Source organism: Brachycentrus maculatus, unplaced genomic scaffold (genome assembly GCF_059751285.1).
Source record: "Brachycentrus maculatus isolate JH-2025_06_01 unplaced genomic scaffold, ASM5975128v1 h1tg000310l, whole genome shotgun sequence".
In the NCBI taxonomy this organism is placed as follows: domain Eukaryota; kingdom Metazoa; phylum Arthropoda; class Insecta; order Trichoptera; family Brachycentridae; genus Brachycentrus; species Brachycentrus maculatus.
Window position 1 is genome coordinate 1194588 of NW_028281060.1, and position 25664 is coordinate 1220251.

The 25664-nt window shown below is 37.8% G+C and overlaps 2 protein-coding genes across 2 annotated transcripts; one reads left to right on the top strand and one right to left on the bottom strand.

Annotated features, from left to right (window-relative positions):
- Positions 1-210: 210 nt before the first annotated feature.
- Positions 211-20539, bottom strand: eIF3c (eukaryotic translation initiation factor 3 subunit c). The gene is made up of 17 exons (XM_088267995.1): positions 20414-20539; positions 20028-20136; positions 19346-19478; positions 18056-18200; positions 17286-17425; positions 15324-15558; positions 14051-14207; positions 11859-12121; positions 10206-10415; positions 9193-9346; positions 8443-8658; positions 7968-8108; positions 7064-7236; positions 5582-5741; positions 4544-4733; positions 3148-3335; positions 211-1303 (listed from the first exon to the last, which is right to left on the bottom strand). Exons 2-17 carry the CDS (start codon positions 20118-20120, stop codon positions 1139-1141), a joined length of 2763 nt encoding a protein of 920 aa, XP_088124121.1. The 5' UTR covers positions 20121-20136; positions 20414-20539; the 3' UTR covers positions 211-1138.
- Positions 20540-21173: 634 nt separating this feature from the next.
- LOC148304660 (uncharacterized) lies at positions 21174-23443 on the top strand. Its single transcript, XM_088267996.1, has 3 exons — positions 21174-21240; positions 21273-21464; positions 21739-23443. The coding sequence occupies exons 2-3, from the start codon at positions 21288-21290 to the stop codon at positions 23356-23358; spliced, it is 1797 nt and encodes a 598-aa protein (XP_088124122.1). The 5' UTR covers positions 21174-21240; positions 21273-21287; the 3' UTR covers positions 23359-23443.
- The last annotated feature ends 2221 nt before the right edge of the window (positions 23444-25664 follow it).

Sequence of the window (25664 nt, forward strand, 5' to 3'; positions counted from 1 at the left end):
ATATAATTTGTTCTCACCATTTTCTGCCTGCGACCTGCTTTTATGCCTAAAACTATTTCTGTGCTCAAATTTTTTAGATTTTATTCTATCACACCAAATTGCTAGAGGCAAATGTTATATCGCATATATTTTGGACAGTACAAAAAATATCACTGCTTTGAATTCGGCACTTCCAAATAATCATATTGCACATTCCAATAAAACACCAAATTATTGATACATTTGTTTTATTAAATATCACCATTTATAAAAATCCAGTTACAATTAGATTAATAGTACAAAAATGTACATAATAATCTGCAAGCGACATAACATATTCCAATGTCTTCCAATCAAGATTTAAATGGTAACAGAAATAAAGAATATTACAGAAAACAATATACACAAAAACATGAGATGCCAAAACATTATTTTAAGCACCTTAATACGAAATGTGTACACTTCTCACTGTAATTACAAAGAAAATATTTGTGTAACATCGATGGGTAAATTTTTTGCGGGCAGGCAAAGAGTGGGAAATTCGTTGTTTTACTAAGAATCTACTACTCTCTGCCTGCCCGCTTAGGAAGTAATATGGCAAAAGGGGGGAAAGAAAAAACAAATGTGAAAAAATATTTTGTCCAAAAAGCATTTTGGATAAACAATCCGCCAGACTTTAAAATAAATACTTGAAAGATCAACCTTGATCTGTGCGGATAGAGCGGGAGGTATTTCTAAACGCTCAACGATTCCATTCTGTTTATCTTGATTTTTTATTTCTCCAGTAGGTTTTTTGAATGAAGGATAAAAATCATGACAGTTTTCTGTTAAAAATTCTTTCTTGTTTGAAACGTCATTACTGCCATTGTTATATCTCGAGCGTTGTTTAATAGGTCTCCGCATCCTGACAAATTTGTCTTTTTGAATAACTAAATCATGTTGTCTTATGTTTTTTCCATGAGCTGATATTTTTACTTTATTAGTAGGCGAATCTTGAACATCTTCTGTATTGTAGAGAAATTGGTACTTTTGTTTGTGGTCTGTGAGTTTGCGGGCTTCATGTCCATGGTATGTTAGTCTATGGTATGTAAGTCTATGGTCTACAAGTCCGTGGTCGGCGAGTTTATGGTCTGTGTGCGTGAGTTCCGGATGGCTGTTTCTAATAGTCTTGGTTATCATGCTGCCTGTCCTCGTGGTGCCTCCGCCCCCCACCGCCGCCGCCCCGGGGCCCCCTCCGCTGCCACCCCCCCTCGCGCCCCCCCTCCCGGCGCCCCCCGTCCCCTCCACCCCCGCCCCTCCCACGCTCCCCGCCGCGTCCACCACCCTGAAAAGAGAAGACATGTTTTAGGAACGCAATAACACTCTGCAGTATTTCACTATTATGCGTGAACTACTGCAGTGTATAAACATATGAAATTTAACTAAAAATTATTTATTTATAGATTTGGCGTTTAATTTGTAGAACTCCATTTTAATTTATGTGTTAAATCTGATTTACTGATTTTTTGAGTCTACTAAGTTGTATATTATTGTTTAAAAAACACATAAAAATCAATTTTGTGACAATTGTTTCTGACATTTTGGCATTGTGTATGGCATTTTTAAATGCCATAACTAGGCGAAACAATTGTCACAAAATTGATTTTGATGTGTTTTTTTTTAAATAATAAAATACAACTTTAATACATAAAATAAAAATGATTTGAAGTCTTGAGTTTAAGCACATTACAAATTGGTCTGAAATTACTTTTGCATAGCTTTAATAAAATGAAATTAAAAAAATATATGGAACAGCATTCAATGCAGCATATCAGATAATCAACAAGTATGTTAAAGGTCTAATCAATAAGTATGTTCAAGGTTAAATCGTAATAAGTATGTTTTGTCCGCCTCCGTAGTGTAATGGTCAGCACGCTCGGCTACCGTTCTGGAGGTCCCGGGTTCGATTCCCAAGGGGGGTAAAATAAATATAAGTGATTTTTTCACTGTAATATTTATTCAATATTACCCTGGACTGGTACCTGAAGCAGAAGGCTGATCACCTTTCCTTCATGTGTAAACGATCAAGATAACACTGCGTTTATATGACACAGTGCCCTATGCACCATTAGGTGCGGATAAGGGTTTTATATATATATATATATATATATATATATATATATATATATATATATATATATATATATATATATATATATATATATATATATATATATATATATGTTTATGTTAAAGGGCTTATTGCCACATAGCTAGCAAAATTTGAGCCAACCATTGAGAATTATCAAGTTTGCATGTTGTTGAAACTATTCAGCCAGGCAATAATAGTATCATTATATGACTATGAGAAGAAAATAAGAAAAGAGATAGAAAATGAGTAATAACAAGGTAGACAGGAACAAAAAACTAAATAATTTCTACAATTTCGGCAGATTCGTCCGAGGGATCGCATTTTGTCTGCATTCAGTCTACTTTCATCCTTATTTTGCTAAAGTATTTTATAGCACTTACAGAATCAACACTAACAAACGAACTAATTAAACCATCACGCCACTTTTCGCAGGGGTAGGAAGAGAGAATAGAACGCCACACCATTCTGTCTTTACAAACATTCTTCGCCTCTTCTACGTTCATGCATCTCCTCATACATATGCTAACGATGCAGTATTTTACACCCCACTGAGTCTGAATGGGAGTTAGAAGAAGAATGATATTTGGGAAAAGCACTAAATCGATAAAAACAGACATAAGCAAGAAATTAGGTAAATAATTAATCGTTAGCGTTTATTCAAGAAGCCTACTGTTTACAATCCCTGTTTGTTGTATGATGTATGTCAACACTTACATGGAATAGGTACTATACACACACACACACACACGCACTCACAGCAACCAACATTACTTTCATAAGAATAACATTATCGGTGGATTTTTGTAAATGGCTGTTGATTTGTTAATTGTTGTTGTATATTGTTTTGTTGTGGCTGTAAAAATCCCAAAAATATAAAAATAAAAATAAAAATAAAAATAATGAATGATATGATGAAGAGACAGAAATATGAATGATAGAATGACGAGACAGAATAATGAATGATAGAATGACGAGACAGAATAATGAATGATAGAATGAAGAGACAGAATAATGAATGATATAAAAGGTATTCTTACTCGTACCTGGTTCCCCCCCCTCTGGAAAAAGGCGCCCTGCTTCATCTCGAAGATCCTCTCGTTGGAGTCCACGAAGTTGAAGAGCTTGTCGGTGAGCTGGAGGGCCAGCGCCTGCAGGCGGGACGGCTCGCAGCGGTGCAGCACTACGCAGCCGCTCGGGTCGTCCATGCTGGCCAGCAACTCTTCACCTGAACGGGAGACAAACAATAATCGTACAGGTATCTACACGCTAACCTTCCTGTAATGATCATTTAAAAATTATACGGGATCCGAAGTAGGGTAGCAAAAGACCCCAGTTCATATGTATGGAAATCATACATCATGGCTCGTAACTCCCAGCCATGTGAGTCATAAATTCCACGTCCTACCCAGCGCATGTCCGCTTCCGTAGTATAATGGTCAGCACACTCGGCTACCGTTCTGGAGGTCCCGGGTTCGATTCCCAGGGGGGTCAAATAAATACAAGGGATTTTTTCACTATAATATTTATTCCATATTACCCTGGACTGGTACCTGAAGCGGAGGGCTGATCACCTTTCCTTCATGTGTTACTGATCAAGATAACACTGCGTTTGTATGATGCAGTGCCCTATGCACCATTGGGGTGCGGATAAGGGTTTGAGTGAAAAAATTAAATGAAGCTTCCTGTATTCATCATTTAAAAATTACACGAAATCAGAAGTAGGGTAGAGAAAGACCCCAGTTCGTACTATGTAGTATGGAAATCGTACATAATAGCTCGTAACTCTAACAAAAAATCAACATCTTTATGTATAAGCACGTAGAACTCACGATATGGAATGATTGTCGTTTTTTCAAAAACAATAATTTGAAACACTCGATGATTTGAAATTATAAAAATAAAAAAGGGAAAATGACAAATAAAAAAAACTCATTAATCGTCTTGGAGCGTTGAGTAGGAAGGAGTCTGGAAGAGAAAACAGAGGAGCTGATGTTCTATTACGCCTTCATCTCGGTCTCCTCTTCTGGAAGATTGGCTTATTTTTTTTTATTTTTTGCTTCTGGTTTTCGTTTTCACTTGTTACAGTGGCTATAACTATCGCCAACGGTAACCTATGTCACTGTAAACAACATCTCACCAATAGATGTCTCTAGTGAAGTTCTAGTGATTCAAGAACAAGGTTTCTAAATTGGTTAATATATATATAGAACTTCCAAGAATTTGAGTAGTGTGGTCGTCAATAATGGGTAGAATTGGTGAATGTTACACGTGTGTAAAGTGATCACTTAAACCAGAGTATGACGGTCGTTAGCCCCGTAAATGCCCAGACTTCTATATTCTTCTTCATCTTTGATGAGATGTCAAAAAACAATATGAATAATTCCTAGGAATTATTTTAGTTCTGGGTGCTAAGAAATGGTTTCCAAGTCTCACCGATGATCATCTTGCTGACGAGGGAGTGTACGGCCGGCGCCGGCAGCTGGAACATGTCCTGAAGGGCCTTGAGGCTCACGGAGGCGTACACGTTACTGTACGTGAACAGGTACGTGCGTAGGGCTTCCTCGCGGATCAAGCGGAGAAGCATAGAGCGCACAGAGTCCGCTTGGTAGAACAGATCCCACACCTGAAAGAGATGAAACAAATCAATTAAGATGGTGTTCACTGTGTGGAAATTAATACAGTAAATTAAATAATAAACAGAGTTAGGTACTTAAAAAGTAGAGCTATAGATAGATGGCTTGAATGCACGTTGTGAGAATTGTATCTCAGTCTGGCAACACTGTCTTGTCTTCCTGTCCACTTTCAACACTTCAATTTCAACATTAATAGTGCTGAGAATCGAATTATCGACTCTAGTATACTTTTCTAAAAGCGTAGCCCGTCGATATACCGACAATGACACCAGTGTATTTTGGCGGTCAAGCTGAGAGGTTGTGCTAAGTTCCGATTTATCAATAATATTAAAAAATAAACAAAACTTCTTTTTCGCCATTTCCTTGGCTTTCTCCCAGGTCAGTCCGGCATATCGAAGTTTTCCTGAGTATGGTCAGTGAATGGTAAAAATAATTTTCTTCTTCTTCTTCTAACGCTAATCCGCACACCAATGGTGCATAGGGCACTGCATCATATAGAAGCAGTGTTATCTTGATCGTTAAATACACAAAGGAAAGCGAAAGGAAAGTGATCAGCCCTCCGCTTCAGGTAACAAACAGTCCAGGGTCATATTAAATTAATATTAGACTGAAAAATCACTAATATTTATTTTGACCCTCTTGGGAATCGAACCTGGGACCTCCAGCATGGTAGCCAGCGCGCTAACCACTACACTATGGAGGCAGACAAACTAATTTTAAGTAAATAATAAAAATATTTTTCTTCCAAAAACCTATTATTTTTGCCATTAAAATATCGGATCGCCACTGCAGTGCCCTCTACGAGTAGATTATCAAGGAGTGGGAAATAGGTTCCTACCTTGGCGTTCATCTTGGGGTTGACGATGTAGGTGTGGCAGAGCTGCCAGTTGCCGTGGCGCATGGCCTTGGCGGCGGCCACCACGTGCTCGCGCATGCTCTCCGGGGGGCCCACCAGCGACTGCCGCTCCGACGCGCGCAGGTTCTGGTAGAACGTCTTACTGCGGGGTTACAAAATCACTTATAATATTGGGTGTATGTATTAATTTGTGCTGTTTTCTAAGAGTTAATAGTATTATTTTGCGTCGTGTTCATCTGTGACTATATTAATTTGAAAGCTACTGTCATTGCGCATGTTTTTCAGTATATCGCTCACTCCTTTCAAGAACGTCATAGATCGAAAATCTTGATTTTTCAGGAGATCGTTTTTAAAGTTTAAAAATATAATACAATGTATTAAAAATAAATATCAAGCCACTTATTACTGTGCAATAGATCTTTTTAGGGAAAACCTGAAGGTTTTTTCTCCATTTGAAAAATATTTAGTATGTTTAAAAAAATGATTAAACGATACCTTTTCTTCAAAATGCAAAAACAACACTTTCTGCCCTGTAGCGGGTAAATATTAAGTTAAAAATATACCTCTTTTGCCGGGATAAAGTAAATTTTCTGGGCATTCCGAAAACATGCACAACTGGAAATTGACGATTTTTGATTTATGACGTTCTTGAAAGGAGTGAGCGATATGACATTTTGTTGAAGCGTAAACAACAATTTTTTCTATTCATTTCAAAATGTCTTTGTGACAGATAAAGTTCTTCTTCATTACTTTAACATGAAGAAAAGTGCTACCGAAAGACATTGTATTTTAGTGGAGGTTTATGGCGACCATGCTCTAGCTATCGAACGTGCCAGAAGTGGTTTGCACGGTTTAAAGGTGGCAATTTCGACTTGGAAGACGTAGAACACTTTTTTGTGTGAATTATCACCTCAAGGGAGCTGTAGTTAAGTAACTAACTAACCAATTGTTAACCTTTAGTGAAGGATATGTCAATGACTATTACATACTTTAATTTTGACCTTTAGTGCAAGATTTGTCAGTGACTATTACATACTTTGAAGTTGACCTTTAGTGCAAGATTTGTCAATGACTTACATATTTTGAACTTGACTTTTAGTGCAAGATTTGTCAATGACTATTACATACTTTATTATTAACCTTTAGGGCATTTGTGCACTACACGGAATTTTACCGTTCGCCCTTTAGTTAGCATAATAAAACGATGATTGGCTTGGATTGGCTTGTGCATTTGTCCATTAGTCTTCGGATCGGTGCGTGAACACGTAGCGCGTAAATTCGATCACGCTAAACTGTCGTAGTCGCTTTTATTTTTCAAAACCCGACTGCCGGACGGTAAAATTCCGTGAAGTGCACAAGTTCACTTAGAGCAAGACATGTCAATGACTATTACATACTTTACTGTTAACCTTTAGTGCAAGATATGTGAAGGTTTTAGTTGAAACTAAATTTGAGAAAACTAACCTGATCATGCGCCTGCGGGCATCGAATTCATGAGCGGCCATGTATGGGATCTCGATGAGCATGGCGGAGACCAGGTACACGCACTCCAGCAACTCCAGGTTGATGTGCATGTGGAAGGGCATCTGGCGCTGCTTCTCAATCTTCTCCTGCTCCTTGGAACGCTCGTGCTGGCGCTGGAAATATGCAAATAAAAACACATTTACTCTAAAGCGTGGACTGGAATTAAACACTGTTTTATCTGAGGCAGTGTCCTATTTACTATTGCAGTAAAGCTCATTGAAAATTGAAGAGATATTTATATGAATTTTTTTTATGTGTTGCATTTTAAGTAAGTTATTTTTTAAATATGGTTGTTTATGTTTGAAGTCATATTTTTTGTTAACATGATATCAAAGCTCCTTCACTAGATCTAGATCAGCTCTCCTCATGCTCAGGTTGTAGGTCCTTCTACCATATACAACATCACCTAGGCTATGCCACGGAATCATGTTATCTTTCTGTAGCATCCATGAATTTTTTAGACCTCTAGATATCTTACGAGGAAGATTCATGGTGATCGTTTGGTTTACAATATGTCCAGATTCTCTACATTCCATGTGCCCAAACAATCTCAATTTCCTTTCCCCTACCTTACAATTGATGTTAGTTACACCCAGCCTTTTCAAAATTGCGTGAACTCTTCATTAGATGGGCGATCAAATTAAATAAATACTTCATTAAGAAAAGTGGTATATTATATACTATACTATATTCAGTTTTGTAATTCAATCTTTTAAAGATAATCACTTCAATCAATGCACAAATTTGGTTCCGTATTGCGTATTTTTACATTGTTAACATAATTTTTATTTTTTAATTTCCTTAAAATACTTGAAAAGGGGATTTTAGTATAGTTTGAACAAACCTGCGGCAACAAGCCCTGGGCCAACAGCTCTTTGGGTTTGGTGGTCACCATGAGGTCCACCAGACAGGCGTGGGCATCCTTGATGTTCCCGTGGCGGAAAGCGCACAGGCCCAGGTTGGCCATCGTACGATTGTACAAGATCTGAAATGAGAATACATTTATGTCAGTTAGAACTTTTTGATTTTTGAGGTTAGTAAATTGACCACAAACAATTTGATGGAATGTTTGCGGAGGCAGGTATGAATTGTTTTTGTAATTGTCCTTGAAAATGTTCTTCTTCTGTTTGTGTCATGTCAAATCCCCCTGATGTCGGCTATCACTTGAGAGTAATTGTCCTTGTCCTGGGAAGTTCGAAACAGCGCCACGACAGTCCTGATCTCCGTCCAATCTCGTATATTCCGGAGCCAGGAGATCTGTATTCTGCCCACACCTTGTCGACCCTCTATTCTGGCTTTTATGGTTATAGTACACATACCTGGGTGCTGGGATCGGAGTGCTGGATGGTCTCCTGCAGGTGGCTCATGAGCAGCAGGTCGCGCGCCTTGAACCAGTTGTCGTGCAGCGCGTGGTGGTACATGTGGCACAGGATCGCGCGCGTGCGCAGGCGGTCCGTGGCGTCATTGGCATAGATGAACTTGCACAGGCGCTCCATCACCTGCATGGACGTCTCCACCCCCGCGTCCAGCTCCCCCTGCAATCACATGTCATTCAAATATAAATAAAGAGACATTTCTCAATCCAACCATAGATGGCTTTAGTGTTATGAGATTAATAATATTATTTTTTGACATCTCATCAAAGATGAAGAAGAATATGGAAGTCTGGGCATTTACGGGGCTGACGACCGTCATAGGCTGGTTTAAGTGATCACTTTACACACGTGTAACATTCACCAATTCTACCCATTATTGACAACCACACTATTCAAATTCCTGGAAGTTCTATATAACTATATAAATTGATTAATATATAATGTCCTTTTATACTAACATGTACTCCTACACCTAGATTATATGTACTCCTATACCTAATAATAGCAATTATTGTTAGTAGATAAGGACATTTTATAAATATTTTTAGTCAGTGTTTGATTATGTCTTAGGAAGACGAAACGCGTCACGTATTAAAATATACATAAATAAATATAGAATTCAACCAAATAAACCGTGTTTAATTTTGGATATATTACTCAACAAGGTTAAAAGTTATTATTTTTAACACTTACAGCTTTTAGCTTGAGTACGTTGGGATCGAACTTATAGTACAGGTGGTCGATCTTCCTCAAGTACACGCGACACATCTCCTCCGCCACGCCGCGACGCTCTGCGTACACCTGCACGCGGTCTATTATGGCTGCCACGCGGATCTCATCCTTTAGCCTGTGGAGACATTAATTAGAACAATCAATACATATGTTATTTTTGGCATCTCATCAAAGATGAAGAAGAATATGGAAGTCTGGGCATTTACTGGGCTGACGACCGTCAAAGGCTGGTTTAAATGATCACTTTACGCACATGTAACATTCACCACTTCTACCCATTATGTATTGACAACCACACTACTCATATATATGAACCAATTTCGAAACATTGTTCTTGAATCACTAGAATTTCACTAGAGACATCTCGGCTGTCCAAAATTAAAACACAGTAAGGGACATTTTTTGTAGTAGGTTTTTTTTGTGTTTTTGGACTAAGTAGATTCTACTGAAAAAATTTAAAAAAAACATACTAAAAAAAAAATGTCCCTTACTGTGTTTTGAGTTTGGACAGCCGACCTATTGGTGAGATAAATGTTGTAAATACATATGTTATTTTATAGGACATAAACAATCTAAAAAAAATAATGTAATACTGTAATAAAAAAGTGAAGACAAAAATAGTCATAGTCTTTTTCTTCTTCTTCTGCTTAGTGTAGGGCTTGTGGCCTGTTTTTAAGAGGGATTAGCCTCCTGCGATGTTGATTCTCAGCCGTCAATCCATTTCTTTGATGGTCTGCCCGGGAGTCGTGCAGTGCAATGTGGGGGAGTCTGGATGGTTCCATTCTCCTCACATGCACATACTATTATCTTTTTCGTTGTCTTCCCCACCTAACAAGAGTGCCACTGGACTTTCATTTGCGTGGTGGCTATCATCGATTATTGATGATGGTATAGTGACCTGTCGATATATTCATTGGAGTGGGGGTCGCACTCATTTCATCATTTCAACTTTCATGAGATGATGGTATAGTCACCTGTCGACGTATTCGTTGGAGTGGGGGTCGCACTCCTTGAGCAGCTTGATGAACTCGTCGTCCAGGCGCTCCACGGCGGTGACGGCGCAGCCGCGCACGCGCAGCGGCGGCGTGGACAGCTCCTCCGCCTCCTCGGCCAGGGTCTCCGACATCTCCAGGTCCGTGTGCGCCACCAGCAGCTCCACCAGCTCGCTCACGCACTCCACCAGCCTGACAAGACAGCACTAAATGATCAACACTGTGTTCAAACTACTCACATTTCAATGCTGCGATTCACGACATATACATACATAGATTTCAATAATTAGAATTTGTATAACTTTTTTTAACTCTTACCACTCTGTAGGCTAGACATTCTGGCCCGTACGATTCTAGTAGGCAGCTCCGTGGGCCACAATGTCTGGCCCGGCGCAGGTATAACTTTAATCACTGATTTCTCTATCACCCAAGTATATTCTACCAAAAAATATTTCAGATAAATACAGTTAATCTTTATTAACATGGTCATATGAATTGCCAGTGTCCCAAAATTAGGGAACCAAAATATTTATTTTAATGGTAGAAAAACGTCACATTTTTTTTGATCAGAGTAGCTGATCAGTTATGAGAAAAAATGGTCAGAGTGGAAAGGGTTAACCCTTTGCACTCAAGATTTTTTATCACTTACTTTTTTAACTTTTTTATAACACAAACACACCCAAATGTTGGCAAGGACATTGAGTAACTGGCAGGACAGAATTGTACCTGCGTTAGTACGTATCCCGGCCTTTTATTATTTAAACAACATAACTGTACATAGTGGTGACATATAATCACCAACCGATTTACTGGGGAATTTATCATGTCAACATATTGTCGCCATTCGAGTGCAAAAGGTTAAAATCACTATAAATATTTTATTATAACTTAATTATAATGTGTAACGATTTTAAAGCTATCCGCTTCTTTTTCAAGACTGATTAATAAGCGGTTAGCTTCAAAGCCAGTAGACATTATAATTAAGTTAAAATAAATTATTTATAGTGATTTTAAAACAAAGTTATATTTTAATTATAAAATGGAAAATCACAAAGTTTTTGCTTCAAATATAAATTATACAAATTCCAGTGTTTATACGTATGACTTTCTTACTTATTTTACAATCCAAGAAAAAGTGCTTTAACATTTCCCTTACGGTGCTATAAACTTCCGTATGCACCGGTGATACTTACTTTCAGATACTTACAAGAGCTAACATTACAAAATTGTTACATTTCAATTTTAACTATGTTGAATAAAAGCAACATTTAGGAATATTCACATTTTTCCCGTTTTTAAATGACATTTTTATATGGTGTATAAAATACATATCACCGGTGCATGCGGAAATTTTTAGCACCGTAAGGGAAAGGTTAAGTCAAGTCTTCTTCGTCCTGGCTACATTCCAACTTATCGTCTTTGTAAACTGCTGGGGTCAGCTTTCCTCGTTCTCAGGTAATAGGTCCTTCTGTCATGGATAACGTCACTAAGGCCATGTATTCGAATCATGTTCTCTTTTGCAACATCCACGAATTTTTTGGTCTTCCTCTAGATATCTTCCTAGGAATTTAATTTCTGGATCAAGTGGCAGTTTAAATGTATTTATCAAATTAGAATAATAAGATTGCGGCTCACTTGTTCCAGTGGTCGGGCTTCATGGCGTCGGAGACCTTGGCGTTGTAGTCGAAGAGGGCGGCGGCCACGGCTGAGCGCAGCTTGGCGGCCACGGCCGCGCCCAGGTTGTGCGCCTCGCTCACGGCCAGCAGCTCGCGCAGCAGCTCCAGCTGCAGGCGCCGGTCCGTGCGCTTTTTGCCGCGCGCCGCCACCACCTCCGTCAGCTTCTTCACCACCGCCGCCGCGTTCACCTCCGCGTCCTTGGCGAACATCTTGGGCTTCTCCTGCGGCATGCCCCCGTTTGTTACTGCACATTGTTACTGGCAAACTGACTAACCAACCATCACGCCACACCACTGTCTTGCTCCCATCCCTTACTGCATATTACTGGCAAACTAACTCACTAACCATCACGCCACACCACTGTAGTTACAGTCTTCATTACATCGCGTCCTTGGCGAACATCTTAGGCTTCTCCTGCAGCATGCCCCCATTTGTTACTGCACATTGTTACTGGCAAACTGACTAACCAACCATCACGCCACACCACTGTCTTGCTCCCATCCCTTACTGCATATTACTGGCAAACTAACTCACTAACCATCACGCCACACCACTGTAGTTACAGTCTTCATTACATCGCGTCCTTGGCGAACATCTTGGGCTTCTCCTGCAGCATGCCCCCATTTGTTACTGCACATTGTTACTGGCAAACTAACAAACTAACCATCACGCCACACCACTGTCTTTGCAAACAATCTCCACATTCATGCATCTCCTCATATCGCTCACTCCTTTCAAGAACGTCATAAATCAAAAAACTTGATTTTTCAGGAGAACGTTTTTAAAGTTTAAAAATATAATACAGTGTTTTAAAAATAAATGTTAGCCACTTATTGAACTTTTTACTTTGCAACAGATCTTTTAAGGTAAAACCCGAAGGTTTTTTCTCCATTTGAAAAATATTTTGTAGTTTAAAAAAAATTAAACAATACATTTTCTTCAAAATGCAAAAACAACACTTTCTGCCCTGTAGCGGATAAATATTAAGTTAAAAATATGCCTCTTTTGCTGGGATATAGTACATTTTTTGGGCATTCCGAAAACATGCACAACTGATAATTGAAGATTTTTGATTTATGACGTTCTTGAAAGGAGTGAGCGATATATACTCACTGATTATTCCGACCTGATTAGTCCTCCTCCGTAGTGTAACGGTCAGCACGCTAGGCTGCCATGCTGGAGGTCCCGGGTTCGATTCCCAAGAGGGTCAAAATGAATATTAGTGATTTTTCAATATAATATTTATTTAATACGACCCTGGACTGGTACCTGAAGCGGAAGGCTGATCACCTTTCCTTCGTGTATTTAATGGTTAAGATAACACTGCTTCTAAACGATGCAGTGCCCTATGCACCATAGGGTGCGGATAAGGGTTAGAAGAAGAAGAAGATTATTCCGACTCCTGACCCAACCGTGCCCGAATATTTGACGTACTTGATCACGCCAAGTTTTCCTCTGTTCCTATTTCCAACTACATTCGCCTAATAAATTTGCTTTACCATTATTTCTTCACTCATTCAATCCACATGTCCAAACTATCTCAACACACCTTCTATAATTTTGTCAATAATTCTTATCCTTATTTTACCATTAAAACATCTATCATACATGATTTTGCTGCCCTGAGTGGTCGCATTTTGACTGCATTAAGTCTACTTCCATTCAAACACCATATGGTAGTCGTACAGGAGAAAGTGACCAAGTGCATTTGTTTACAAAAACATGATCATTGACTATTTGATATCTTACTAGCTTGATATTGCCCTAAAAAAACCCTAAAGCGATTTTAAACTTGGAAGTATAATATATTGACTTATGACAAACTGCATTGATGTTTATTTTCTTGGCAAACAAAAGTGACTTAAATGGCCCTCCTGAACTATTTATATTTCGCTAGTTGGTCACTTTCTCCTGTACGACTATGATATGTGAAGATAAGTCCAAAATTTAGAGTTGTGTCTTTGGGAAGTTAAAGGTTGCAGATGGGGTAGGAACTATTTCTTATTTTTATAAAAAAAACTGATATCATTGCACCATTCGCTCTGTTCCCAGCATTCACTGTCCTTTCTATATCTTTATAAATACCCTACTACCCCTTTGAACCTACCAACATTTAGGATATTACAATTGTTAGATAAGTCAATATGAACCTGAGTTGTGGCAACACCCTTCCGGACAGTCTCCCAGGCGCCTTCTCCGTCGTCCTCCCGCTCCCGCTTCTCCTTCCTCCGGGTCCCCGGAGCGGCGCGCTCCTTCCTCCTCTCGCGCCTTCTCTCCCTCTCTTCTTCTTCATCGCGATCGGTGGTTCTGGAAAGACATTAACAGTAAGAGGTAAAAAAGTGTTAATATTTAAACAAAAAAAGTAATGCCCATTACATGTTAATCTTATAAAAATGTAAAAAAGAAAAGAAAAGACTATTATACCATTAATCAAATAAAACAATATAAGAGAGTGTAAGTCTCTCTCCAAGCACAAGAGCTCAGTCTCTTATTTGGAGAGGCACAGCGAAACTAAAATTATAAGTTTGCCATGAGTATAAATGTATAGAAATTGTATTATTTTGTATAAAAAAATGTAACTACATTAAATATAATAAATAATAGAAAAATTAACACATTGTTTGCGAGAAACGCTTATAAGCTTCTTTTGCATATTGTTGGTAGAGAGCGGGAGACGCTTACAAGCATCCTGTTTGCTTACTTTTGGTAGAGCGCAAGACATCGAAAAAAATTGTACTGATAGGAATTGGGTTTGCGGTTACTTATGATTGGTATACCGAGGGTCGGGCGGCAGACTGTTCCGAGTATAATTAGGGTCGGGGTGATGAAAAAACACCCAACCATTTTGGACAGGTTTTGTTGTGCATATTTAGTAATTTTCAATTATTATTATTTATTTTTTTCTTTATTTTAAATTCTTTTGCATTACATGACATAAATTCAAATACAAAAAAATATGAATAAAATATAAATATACAAACAAAAAAAGATCCCACAAAGGCATGACCTGTATGTGGGTATACAATATAATTAAGGTCATAGTAAAGGGTATAAGGGTATAGGTATTATAAGTAGAACTAGAATAATAATAATAATAATAAAACCCTTACCGCACTCCAATGGTGCATAGGGCACTGCTTCATATAAACGCAGTGTTATCTCGATCGATTACACATGAAGGAAAGGTGATCAGCCCTCCACTTCAGGTACCAGTCCAGTGTAATATTGAATAAATATTAGAGTGAAAAAATCACTTATATTTATTAAACCCCCCTGGGAATCGAACCCGGGACCTCCAGAACGGTAGGCGAGCATGCTGACCATCACACTACGGAGGCGGACAAAATAATAGTGTTAATATAAAATACAAAAATACTTTTAATGTTTAAGTTGTGCTATAACTGATCTGTTATGGGGGATTACCTCTTGAGGAAGCGCTCCCGGATGCTCATGTTCTTGTCGTACTCGTCGCTGGACTCGCCCGAGCTGGAGGAGTCGCTGCCCCAGTCGATGGAGTCCTCCGAGTCGTCGTCGTCCGCGTCCCCCTTGGGCGCGGCGGGCGGCGCGGCCACCTTGGCGGCCGGCGCCGTTGGCAGCACCACGGCGCCCCCCTCCGCGCGCTTCGGCTCCGCCTCCGAGTCCGACGAGGAGTCGCCCGCTGGAAAGTGCATTCAATCATTAATATTACCTAGAATAATACCTAGAGTAATAGACAGCTGGGAATTGACATCGCAGGAAGCTAATCCCTCTTTAAAACAAGCCACAAGACCTACACCAAGCAGAAGAAGTAGAAGAAGAGAATAATCAGTATCAATTTTGATAAGTCAGTAACGTTAATTTCACTTCTTAATGTTAATTTACCAACTTACTTAATTATAACCCTTATTCGCACCCAATGGTGCATAGGGCACTGCATCTAATTAACGCAATGTTATCTTGATCATTACTTACATGAAGGCAAGGTGATCACTCTTGCGCTTCAGGAACCAGTCCAGGGTAATATTAAATAAATATTACAGTGTAAAATCACTAATATTTATTTTCACCCCCCCTGGGAACCGAACCCGGGACCTCCAGCACGGAAGTTAAACACGCTGACCATTACACCACGGAGGCGGACATTTAATTTCTATTATATTAATTATTCACTTAATTATTTTATTAAAGCAGCAGAAAGGAGAAAAATAGACATTTCCAAAATGTGGTGTTTGAGGCGAATGCTCTGAATTCCATGGACAGCTAGACGCACCAACGAGTCCATTCGCCAGGAACTACACTTGGATGGCTTGACTCTGGCCAGTGTCTGTACACGACGGATTCCCCAGTTCTTTGGACACGTTGCGCGTGGCAACGAGGATAGCCTGGATCGACTGGTTTTGATCGGTAGCCTGGCGGAGATGAGAGGGAGAGGAAGATCCCCACGTGATGGACCGATCAAGTTAAGTCAGCAGCAGGCACCTCGGCGGTTGGAGCGCTACGTGCAGCGCAGTCAAGGGATAACTGGAGAAGAGTCATTGCTTCCACAAGGGTCATAACCCTCAGTAATGAGGAATAAGAATGTCGCAGTGGGGGGTAGAAACTCGCTGCAAGCAGCAACCGACCGGAGGAAATGGAAAGAAGGGGAAGAGGCCTATATCCAGCAGTGGAGGTCAGAGGGCGCATAAAAAAAGGAAGATTTTTATTATTATTAAAGAATGTGTAATACCGCTTTTGAATACAGTCAATTAAATTGTTGGGTAATATATCCAAAATAAAACAAGGTTTGTTGGGTTGAATTCTACATTAATTTATGTATATGTTAATACGTGACGCGTTAATACATAAGTGTTTGATAATGTCCTAAGAAGACGAAACGCATCACGTATTAACATATCGCTCACTCCTTTCAATGACGTCATAAATCAAAAAACTTGATTTTTCAGGAGAACGTTTTTAAAGTTTAAAAATATTACACAATGTATTAAAAATAAATATCAAGCCACTTATTGAACTTTTTACTGTGCAACAGATCTTTTTAGGTAAAACCTTAAGGTTTATTCTCCATTTGAAAAATATTTAGTATATTTCAAAAAATTATTAAACAATACCTTTTCTTCAAAATGCAAAAACAACATTTTGTGCCCTGTAGCTGGTAAATATTAAGTTAAAATATGCCTCTTTTGCTGGGATATAGTACATTTTCTGGGTATCCCGAAAACACGCATAACTGAAAATTGTCAATTTTTGATTTATGACGTTCTTGAAAGGAGTGAGCGATATGTATACATGAATAAATGTAGAATTCAATCCAACAAACCTTGTTTTATTTTGGATATATTAACCAACAATTCAATATGGAATTCTACCAACTGTCTGCAGTTACAATAAAACAGTCAATTAACTTACATTTGTCTCCATCTTCCTGGTCCTCTTGTTCCGGCTGTTGGCGGATCCGGGCCAGTTCGGGTTCCATCTCCTTGCAGTACTTGCGGAGCTTCTGACGAAGGGACGTCAGGGATTTGCTGTTGCTCTTAGACATGTTCTTCCTGCGTTTAAAAATAAACAATAAGATCTAGAAGTAATCTGTGAAGTGATGGCACTGATGAAAAATGGCAATGTAGATATAGGCTACTTATATTATTAACATATTTCGGATGGGTATTTTTTACGCCTACGTACCGCTAGCGATGAGATTTGATAATTGTGTACACATAGTTTAGATATTGTAAATGAAAACACTGAATGCCGAAACAATAAATAAAATATAGCGTACGTCTCGAAACCGGTAGATATAAAAATCTCGGTGTATATATATAATATACTAATTTTATTAACATTTTTGTAAAAAAATAAATAAGTAAAAATGACTAACCACAAGGTTAATGCTTTAAATATGAATAATATTGAGAATATAATAAAATATAGTTTAGACCTTAACAATGAGATTGATATATAATATCCATTTAAAAACATTAAGTAAATCCTTCTTTTCCTACTTTGAAATGAGGCCAGCGCAGGTAAAAATACTGTTCCTGTCCTAAAGCATCAATCGACCGAACAGGTAAAAATACCTTTCCCATCTGAAGTGTGTTAACAAGTAAACTTCAATCACACAATTTACAAGTAGGTATTTTTAGTTTAATTTGATGTGGTTATTTAGAATTAGAAATCAGTACCTGAATTCCCGGTCTTCCCAGAGCTGTGCCACGAATGATTCGCACTCAATGATGCAACGTAAGAAGAAATCGGGAGGTTGGCCATTGGATTCCTTCTGCACTACGGGAAGCGCCTTCACGTACGCGCGCTGCAGATCCTCGAAACCTATGCACGCATAATAATTAAGCACATTTTACAATTCCTGTATAATGAAGTCATTCTAACACTTGATTAATATTACCCTGGACTGGTACCTGAAGCGGAGGGCTGATCACCTTTCCTTCGTGTATTAACAATCAAGATAACACTATGTTTATATGATGCAGTGCCCAATACACCATCAGGTACAGACAAGGGTTTGAAGCATAAGTCTAATTTTGTATTTTTAAGTTATTTTTTAGAGGAATACAAAAATTCTGATTATTAGAGTCAAACTGCAGCAAATACACTAGGAAGGAAAGGTTCAACGCTTTTTTTATTTTATATAAATCCAATATTTGATGATTTTATGGATAATAGGAGTGGGTTATACTTGATTGCTTTATTGTGAAACACTCGGTTCCATTGACCAAATATGGAATAATTTTGATTTTATAATATATATATACTATAAATTATTTCATAGGACAGTAAGAGTAGATAATATATAAAAGGAAATTTGTGGCTTAGCCGTGAAACCACCATAAAAATGTTGTCTTTGTTAAGTGTCGCAAACAGGTGCTATGTATTTTTGGCGAATTTGTGGCATAAATGAGAAAGAACTTTACAAACTTCCTCTAACCCTTATCCGCAATCCAATGGTGCGTAGAGCACTGTATCGTATTGACGCAGTGTTATCCTGATTGTTAAATACACGAAGGAAAGATGATCAGCTTTCCGCTTCGGGTACCAGTCAAGGGTAGTATTGAATAAATATTAGACTGAAAAATAACCAATATTTATATTGAATAAAGATTAGACTGTAAAATAACCAATATTTATTTTGAATAAATATTAGAATGAAAAATAACCAATATTTATATTGAATAAAGATTAGACTGTAAAATAACCAATATTTATTTTGAATAAATATTAGAATGAAAAATAACCAATATTTATATTGAATAAAGATTAGACTGTAAAATAACCAATATTTATTTTGAATAAATATTAGAATGAAAAATAACCAATATTTATATTGAATAAAGATTAGACTGAAAAATAACCAATATTTATTTAGACACTCTTAGGAATCGGACCGGGGACCTCTAGTACGGTAGTCTAGCGCGCTAACCACTACACTATGAACTACTACATTGAATATAACTTACTGCTCAACATGGATGACATATCCTTAATTTTTTTGTAGTTTCGGAGATTACGAATGATTCCAGTAAGTTCTTCATATCTCTTCTCCTTCGTGGATCGCACCACTCTTTTGGTTTCTTCTTCATCGTCACTAAACTGCAAAGTAAAATAGACATATAAAGTATGAATTTTATTTATTGTTTTAGCATTCATCTGTGGTAAGACATGATGAAATAGTAAAAGAAAAACACTTGTTCATTACCACAGAGTTATATTCATTTAATTATACCGACTAGTTTCGGAAGCTATGCTTCCATCTTCAGGTCTAAATACAAGAATAATAATTCTTGAGAATTCTGAAATACTAGGCGATATTTCTTCTAACCCTTATCCACACCCAATGGTGCATAGGGCACTGCATCATATAAACGCAAAGTTATCTTGATCGTCAATAAACGAAGGAAAAACGATCAGCCCTCTGCTTCAGGTACCAGTCCAGGGTAATATTGAATAAATATTAGAGTGAAAAAAATCACTTATATTTATTATTTTTTTTCACTCTAATATTTATACAATATTTAATATAAACTAAAGCATAAATTCTTAAATAAATTTAACTCAAGTGGTAACAAACGAGTATTTTTCTTTTACAATTTTAAGTAAGTATTGATGAAAAAATCGAACCAAGATATTTTTAATTCTTACCGTGAATGTCATAGTCGGGTGGCGAGGCGCCTGCTCCTCCTCGCTGGAGCTCTCGGACTCCGAATCGGAGCCCGTTGCGAAGAATCTACTCATTTTGGCGTTTTTTGTTCTGAAATTTGAGGTTATAACAATTTATTAAAAAACACATTATGCGAGATAATTAACATCAAAGCACCAACGAAGGCATTCATTTAGAGTAATAAATAATGTTACACCACTTAAATTTGTCATTTAATAAATTTTTTAACAGGAAATAATAAATGACCGGTGGATGACATTTGCAGACGTATGCACTATTGGCATCAAAATAAAATTAAAAATTTACCTAAACACTTGTGACTTATTATAAGACAGTGATTTGTTTGAAAATTAAGAGGAAAACGTACCAAAATTAAAAATATATAATGCCGAAAACACGCGCGGCCGCAAACCAGATGACACACAAGTCAGCGCAATATGGTGCAAGGTGGAAAAGAGATTTCATAGATTTATTAAACAAAACGCAATATTTCTATGGTTACGTTTATAGTGTTGCTGTTTTTACCGTATACTCAAATTCATTATAGGTACCTAATAACTTGTGGACAATAAATTTCAATATTGCGTCCAATAATATTATATTTGTATTTTTCTTCTCCATCCCAAGTCCTCGTAACTGAGGGATGTGACCTTTGTCGAAGCAATGACTCTTCTTCAATTATCTCTTGATTGCGTTTGACTCTGCCTCTTCTACTATTTCTTATCCACGCAAATGATTGTGGTAAATTTATTTAGGTTATTTGTATATATGTAAGTCTCATCCGTAAAACATTCAATATCTACATCTTTATAACTCATATCGTTTTGCGTTATAATTTATTGATATCGAATAATTTTCTACTCATCCAATTTTTATTTATTATGAGCTATGAGAGATGCAAAAGAAAATAATTAAAATAACAAAGTGAATCAAAGGCACGAGAATAGTTAGAATTAAAAAGACTGTCATTATTTTTCTATTTATTCTAATAATGGTAAAACTAGTATAAAATCTTTGGGTAAAACCTACCGAAATCAACGACAATTCGGTATATATTTTTTGAGAAAAAAGCAAGGTCCTTTTAAATAATAGTTTAGTCTATGGGGCGATTTGTCTTGTTTGTTGTCAAGTGTGAAAACTAATTTTCAAATTTTTGCTTTGTTAATAATTTGTACTAATAGTTTAACTTCTCTCAACTTTATTTTGAATGTATTATCACATTTACAAAGTTATTAGTGACAATGGATGTCGTTATTCAGAGTTCTACTATTGTAAATAAGATATGCAGAACGTGTCTGACAACAGAAGAACCATTTTTCAAATTGTTTAATCACCAACCTAATCATTTGAATAATCTATCTTTAATGGACGAGAAATTGACGCTGTGCGATATGATCCTATCTGTCGCCTACATAGACGTAATACATATTTTTTATCCTTCGATCACTCGAACATTCCATAAGTTTATTTAGAAATATCAAAAATAGATCATAAATAACTGCCCTTTTAAAATCATAATGGCATAGTTTAGGATGATATTTTCATTAATGTATTAACATAACTATGAAAGTTGATATTATTTTTGACATCTAATTGGAGATAATCCAGATTTGTAAACAAGCATTTGGACATACGCACAATGTTGTTAAAGAAAGTTGGTGTTTACTTTTAATATTTTCTCTCCAATTTTAGGCTCAGCCTGGAGACGGATTACCGGAAATGATATGCCAAAGCTGCATAGAAAAGATTAACATTTCGTACAATTTCAAGATTCTCACGGAAAGATCTGACGCATTACTACGAGAAGCCGGTTTAAGTGATAACTATATAAAGAGCGAAGGATTGATTCCGCAGGATTTATTGATATCGTCCCATGTACAGGAAGATGCTATCCATGACATAGAATATATTACTCCGGGGGTATCACTCCCTCCTAAAGTATGCGGCAGTCAGTTGTTACCATCGAGGCCTCTGTTTCAAGTCGGGCCGGAAGGAGTCAGGGTCCTCCCTAAAGCGGAAGTCGACATTCACAACATGAGTATTGTCAATTTGGATCAGTCTAATATGTGTAATAACATCGTTATAGAAGAAATAAACGAAGGAATTCGATGCGATTCCGAGTTGAATCCGGAACCATACAGGGTTAAGAGAAAACGGTCCACGAGAAGAGTCAGAGTTATCAACAAGTCTCACCAGGAATCTGAACTAGAAGCGAGCGACTTCGAAGATTCAGAAAATCAATTCTCAATGTTACCGGAAGAACCCGAGTCTTTTACTTGCCTCATTTGCGCGCAGACGTTTAAAGCGCGTTTCGAATTACGCGCACATAAAAAAACTCATCCGGCTAACATGAGACACGAGTGTCCCCATTGCGGCAAATCATTCTCTCGTATCTACACTCTAAAACACCACATAGCGACACACTCGGAATACAGAGCCCATCTCTGCCCGATATGCGGCAAGAGGTTCCACCACGCAGGGGGCTTACAGCAACATATCAAGTATCACAAAGGCATCAAACCGCACCCGTGCAAAGCGTGCGACAAGCGCTATTACAGCATCCATCTCCTGAGAGAGCATGTTCGATGCGCGCATTCCAACAACCGCTACAATCACGCCTGCAATATATGTAATAAAAGGTTTACAGCCAAGTCTACTTTGACACTGCATATGAAAACCCACACCGGCGAACGATCTCATAGATGCGAAATTTGCGGGAAAGGGTTTACCCGGCTTCTATATCTCAGGGAGCATACTCGGAGGCATCTAAGTCAGCCTCCCTTGCGAGTATATCGGTGCCATTACGAAGATTGTAACCGCGACTTTGCCGCAAAAGCGTCGCTTCAAGTACACATCAGACACAGGCACACGCTAGAGCGTCCGTATTCTTGCGACTTGTGCATCAAATCTTTCTCTTCCACGCAGAATTTGAATGACCATCGTCGCACGCACACCGGAGAGAAGCCGGAAGTGTGCGTAACTTGCGGGAACAGATTCGTAAACAAGCAATCGCTGAAGAAGCACATCAGATTGCATACGGGCGAGCGTCCCTACGTTTGTACGCAATGTGAAAACTCGTTCATTTCAGCTTCCAGCCTGAGAGAGCACATTCAGACCAAACATATGGAGAAAGCTTTTAAGTGCTCTGTTTGTGGAAAAAAGTTCCACTTGAACCGGACACTCAATGCGCACATTAACGCGGTTCACAGTCTGAAAAACGTCAGAGACAAGAAGACAAACAAAAGTGGTTTGAATAATGCTTTACCCAAAAGACAAAATGTTCCCGAACCGGACTTTGAAATTACTGTCTAATTACTTTTTATATATTATTTATTGTTTTGGCCGTTCACTTTGTGGTATGGCATGATTCAATTATAAATAAAACACTTGTTTTTTACCACTTGAGTATTACATTTTGTTACGACTAGTTTCGGAACCACAGATGCTTCCATCTACTGGTATATAGATTTAACTGATTTGCTAGGTATGTTTATATTTATACCTCAAGTGGTAAAAGGCAAGTGTTTTATTTGAATTTTACTTTTTACTTAAAGCCAAACCTTACCTATTTTCATACTGCGTAGTCTTTTGTATAGGATCATGATTTATTTACTTATTCTAAGGCAAAATGTATTATAATTCAGGATTCAAACTAAAGAAACAAACTGACAACAACATTTGTCATGTTCATTCATGTGGCGCTTGTCAATGTTCGATGTTTTAAGATAATAAAATAGTATTAAGTAAATAAATGACCATAATCAAAACAATTAGGATTCAGAAAGTTGTAACCTTATATTTTGATAGCCAACATAATCTCTAACAAAACAAATGTCTAGTCTTGTGGGAAGTGCCATAAATATTGAATCGACCAGTAGAAACAAAATATACCAGAGACAATTCATGAAATATATTAAAGAGGTAGGATATAAATTATCTGCTTTTGGGTGCCGGTAATCTACTGTACTGTAGACCAATGTCGCAATGCAAAAAATGAATGGTTACGTGAAAACTGTAAAGAAATCGAAAGCCTACTACACAAAAATAATATCGATAAAGCATATAACAGAGTTAAAAGCCTAGAATATACACCTAAAACAAAGAGCAATATTGTTAAAGACAAAAACGGAAACCTATTATTTGAAAATGAAAAGGTAGCTGAGCGATGGAAGGAATATCTAGAAGATCTGTACTGTGGAAATGATATCGAAGACGAAAGGATTTATTTGGAACCAGAAGAAGAAGTAGATCCCGATTGCAAAGGACCACCCTTGACAAGGGCTGAATTCGATTTTGCAGTGAAGGCCTTAACGGATAGAAAAGCAACTGGGATAGATGATATACCTGCTGAGGTTTTAAAGAATGTAGACGAACGGACGAAGACAGCACTATATAACATCATAAGTGAGTGCTACGAAAAGGGAAAATTGCCCAACGACTTCGTAAAGAGTAAGTCTATAACAATACCTAAAAAGGGAAATGCAGCAGACTGCAACAACTATAGAACCATAACACTTCTATCCCACGCATCCAAAGTGCTCCTGAACACTATAAAGGGCAGGTTGAAAAAGAAAGTGGAGGAACAGCTTGGAGAGGATCAGTTTGGTTTTAGAAGTGGAGTGGGAACACGAGAGGCAATTTTGGCACTGAGACAGATACTGGAAAGACGACTGGATGTGAATCTTATAACATACACGACCTTTATAGACTTAGAGAAGGCTTTTGATAGAGTGGATTGGTACCTCTTGTTTAAAGTCATGAAGAAAAGAGGGATTGATTGGAAGGACAGAAGAACCATCCTCAAATTGTACAAGGACCAATCCACTCTCATAGATATTAATGGTTCCTCAAAAGAAGCCAAGATAAGAAAAGGTGTGAGACAGGGTTGTCCGCTGTCACCCTATCTATTCAATTTGTTCATAGAGGAGGCCATTGAAGAGTTGAAGGAAAAAACAAATGGAGTAAAAATAAACGGTCAACAAATACATTGTATAAGATTCGCTGATGACATCGCCCTGATAGCAGAGGACGAGAGTGACATGAACCACATGTTAAACACTCTCTCTAATGCTCTGGATAAGTTCCATTTGAAAATTAATGCCGCCAAAACAAAATCAATGATCGTTGAAAAAGAGCAATCTGACCTCCATCCAACAATACTTCTCGGAAATAGAGTAATTCAACAGTTGGATCAATTCTGTTATCTGGGTAGCACGCTAACATATAACAATAAATGTACCCTAGACATAAAAAAGAGGATAACGCTAGCCAAGCAAACTTTTATGAAAAAGTACAGCCTCCTATCAAACAAACATTTAAAAATTGAAGTAAGAAAAGGATTCATAAAGGCTTTTGTTTGGAGTGTTTTGTTGTATGGGTGTGAAACCTGGACCATCCAAAAGTACGAAAAAGACCGGCTTGAAGCATTTGAGATGTGGGTTTGGAGGAAGATGACCAAGACATCATGGGTCGTAAGGAAGTCCAACGAAAAGGTGTTGCAGGACGTAAAAGAAAGAAGAGAGCTTTTAAATCATATTTTGAAGAGGAAGGCCAAGCTAATAGGGCACTCAATTAGACATAGCACCTTTCTTAGCAACATCTTCGAAGGAAGAATCTTG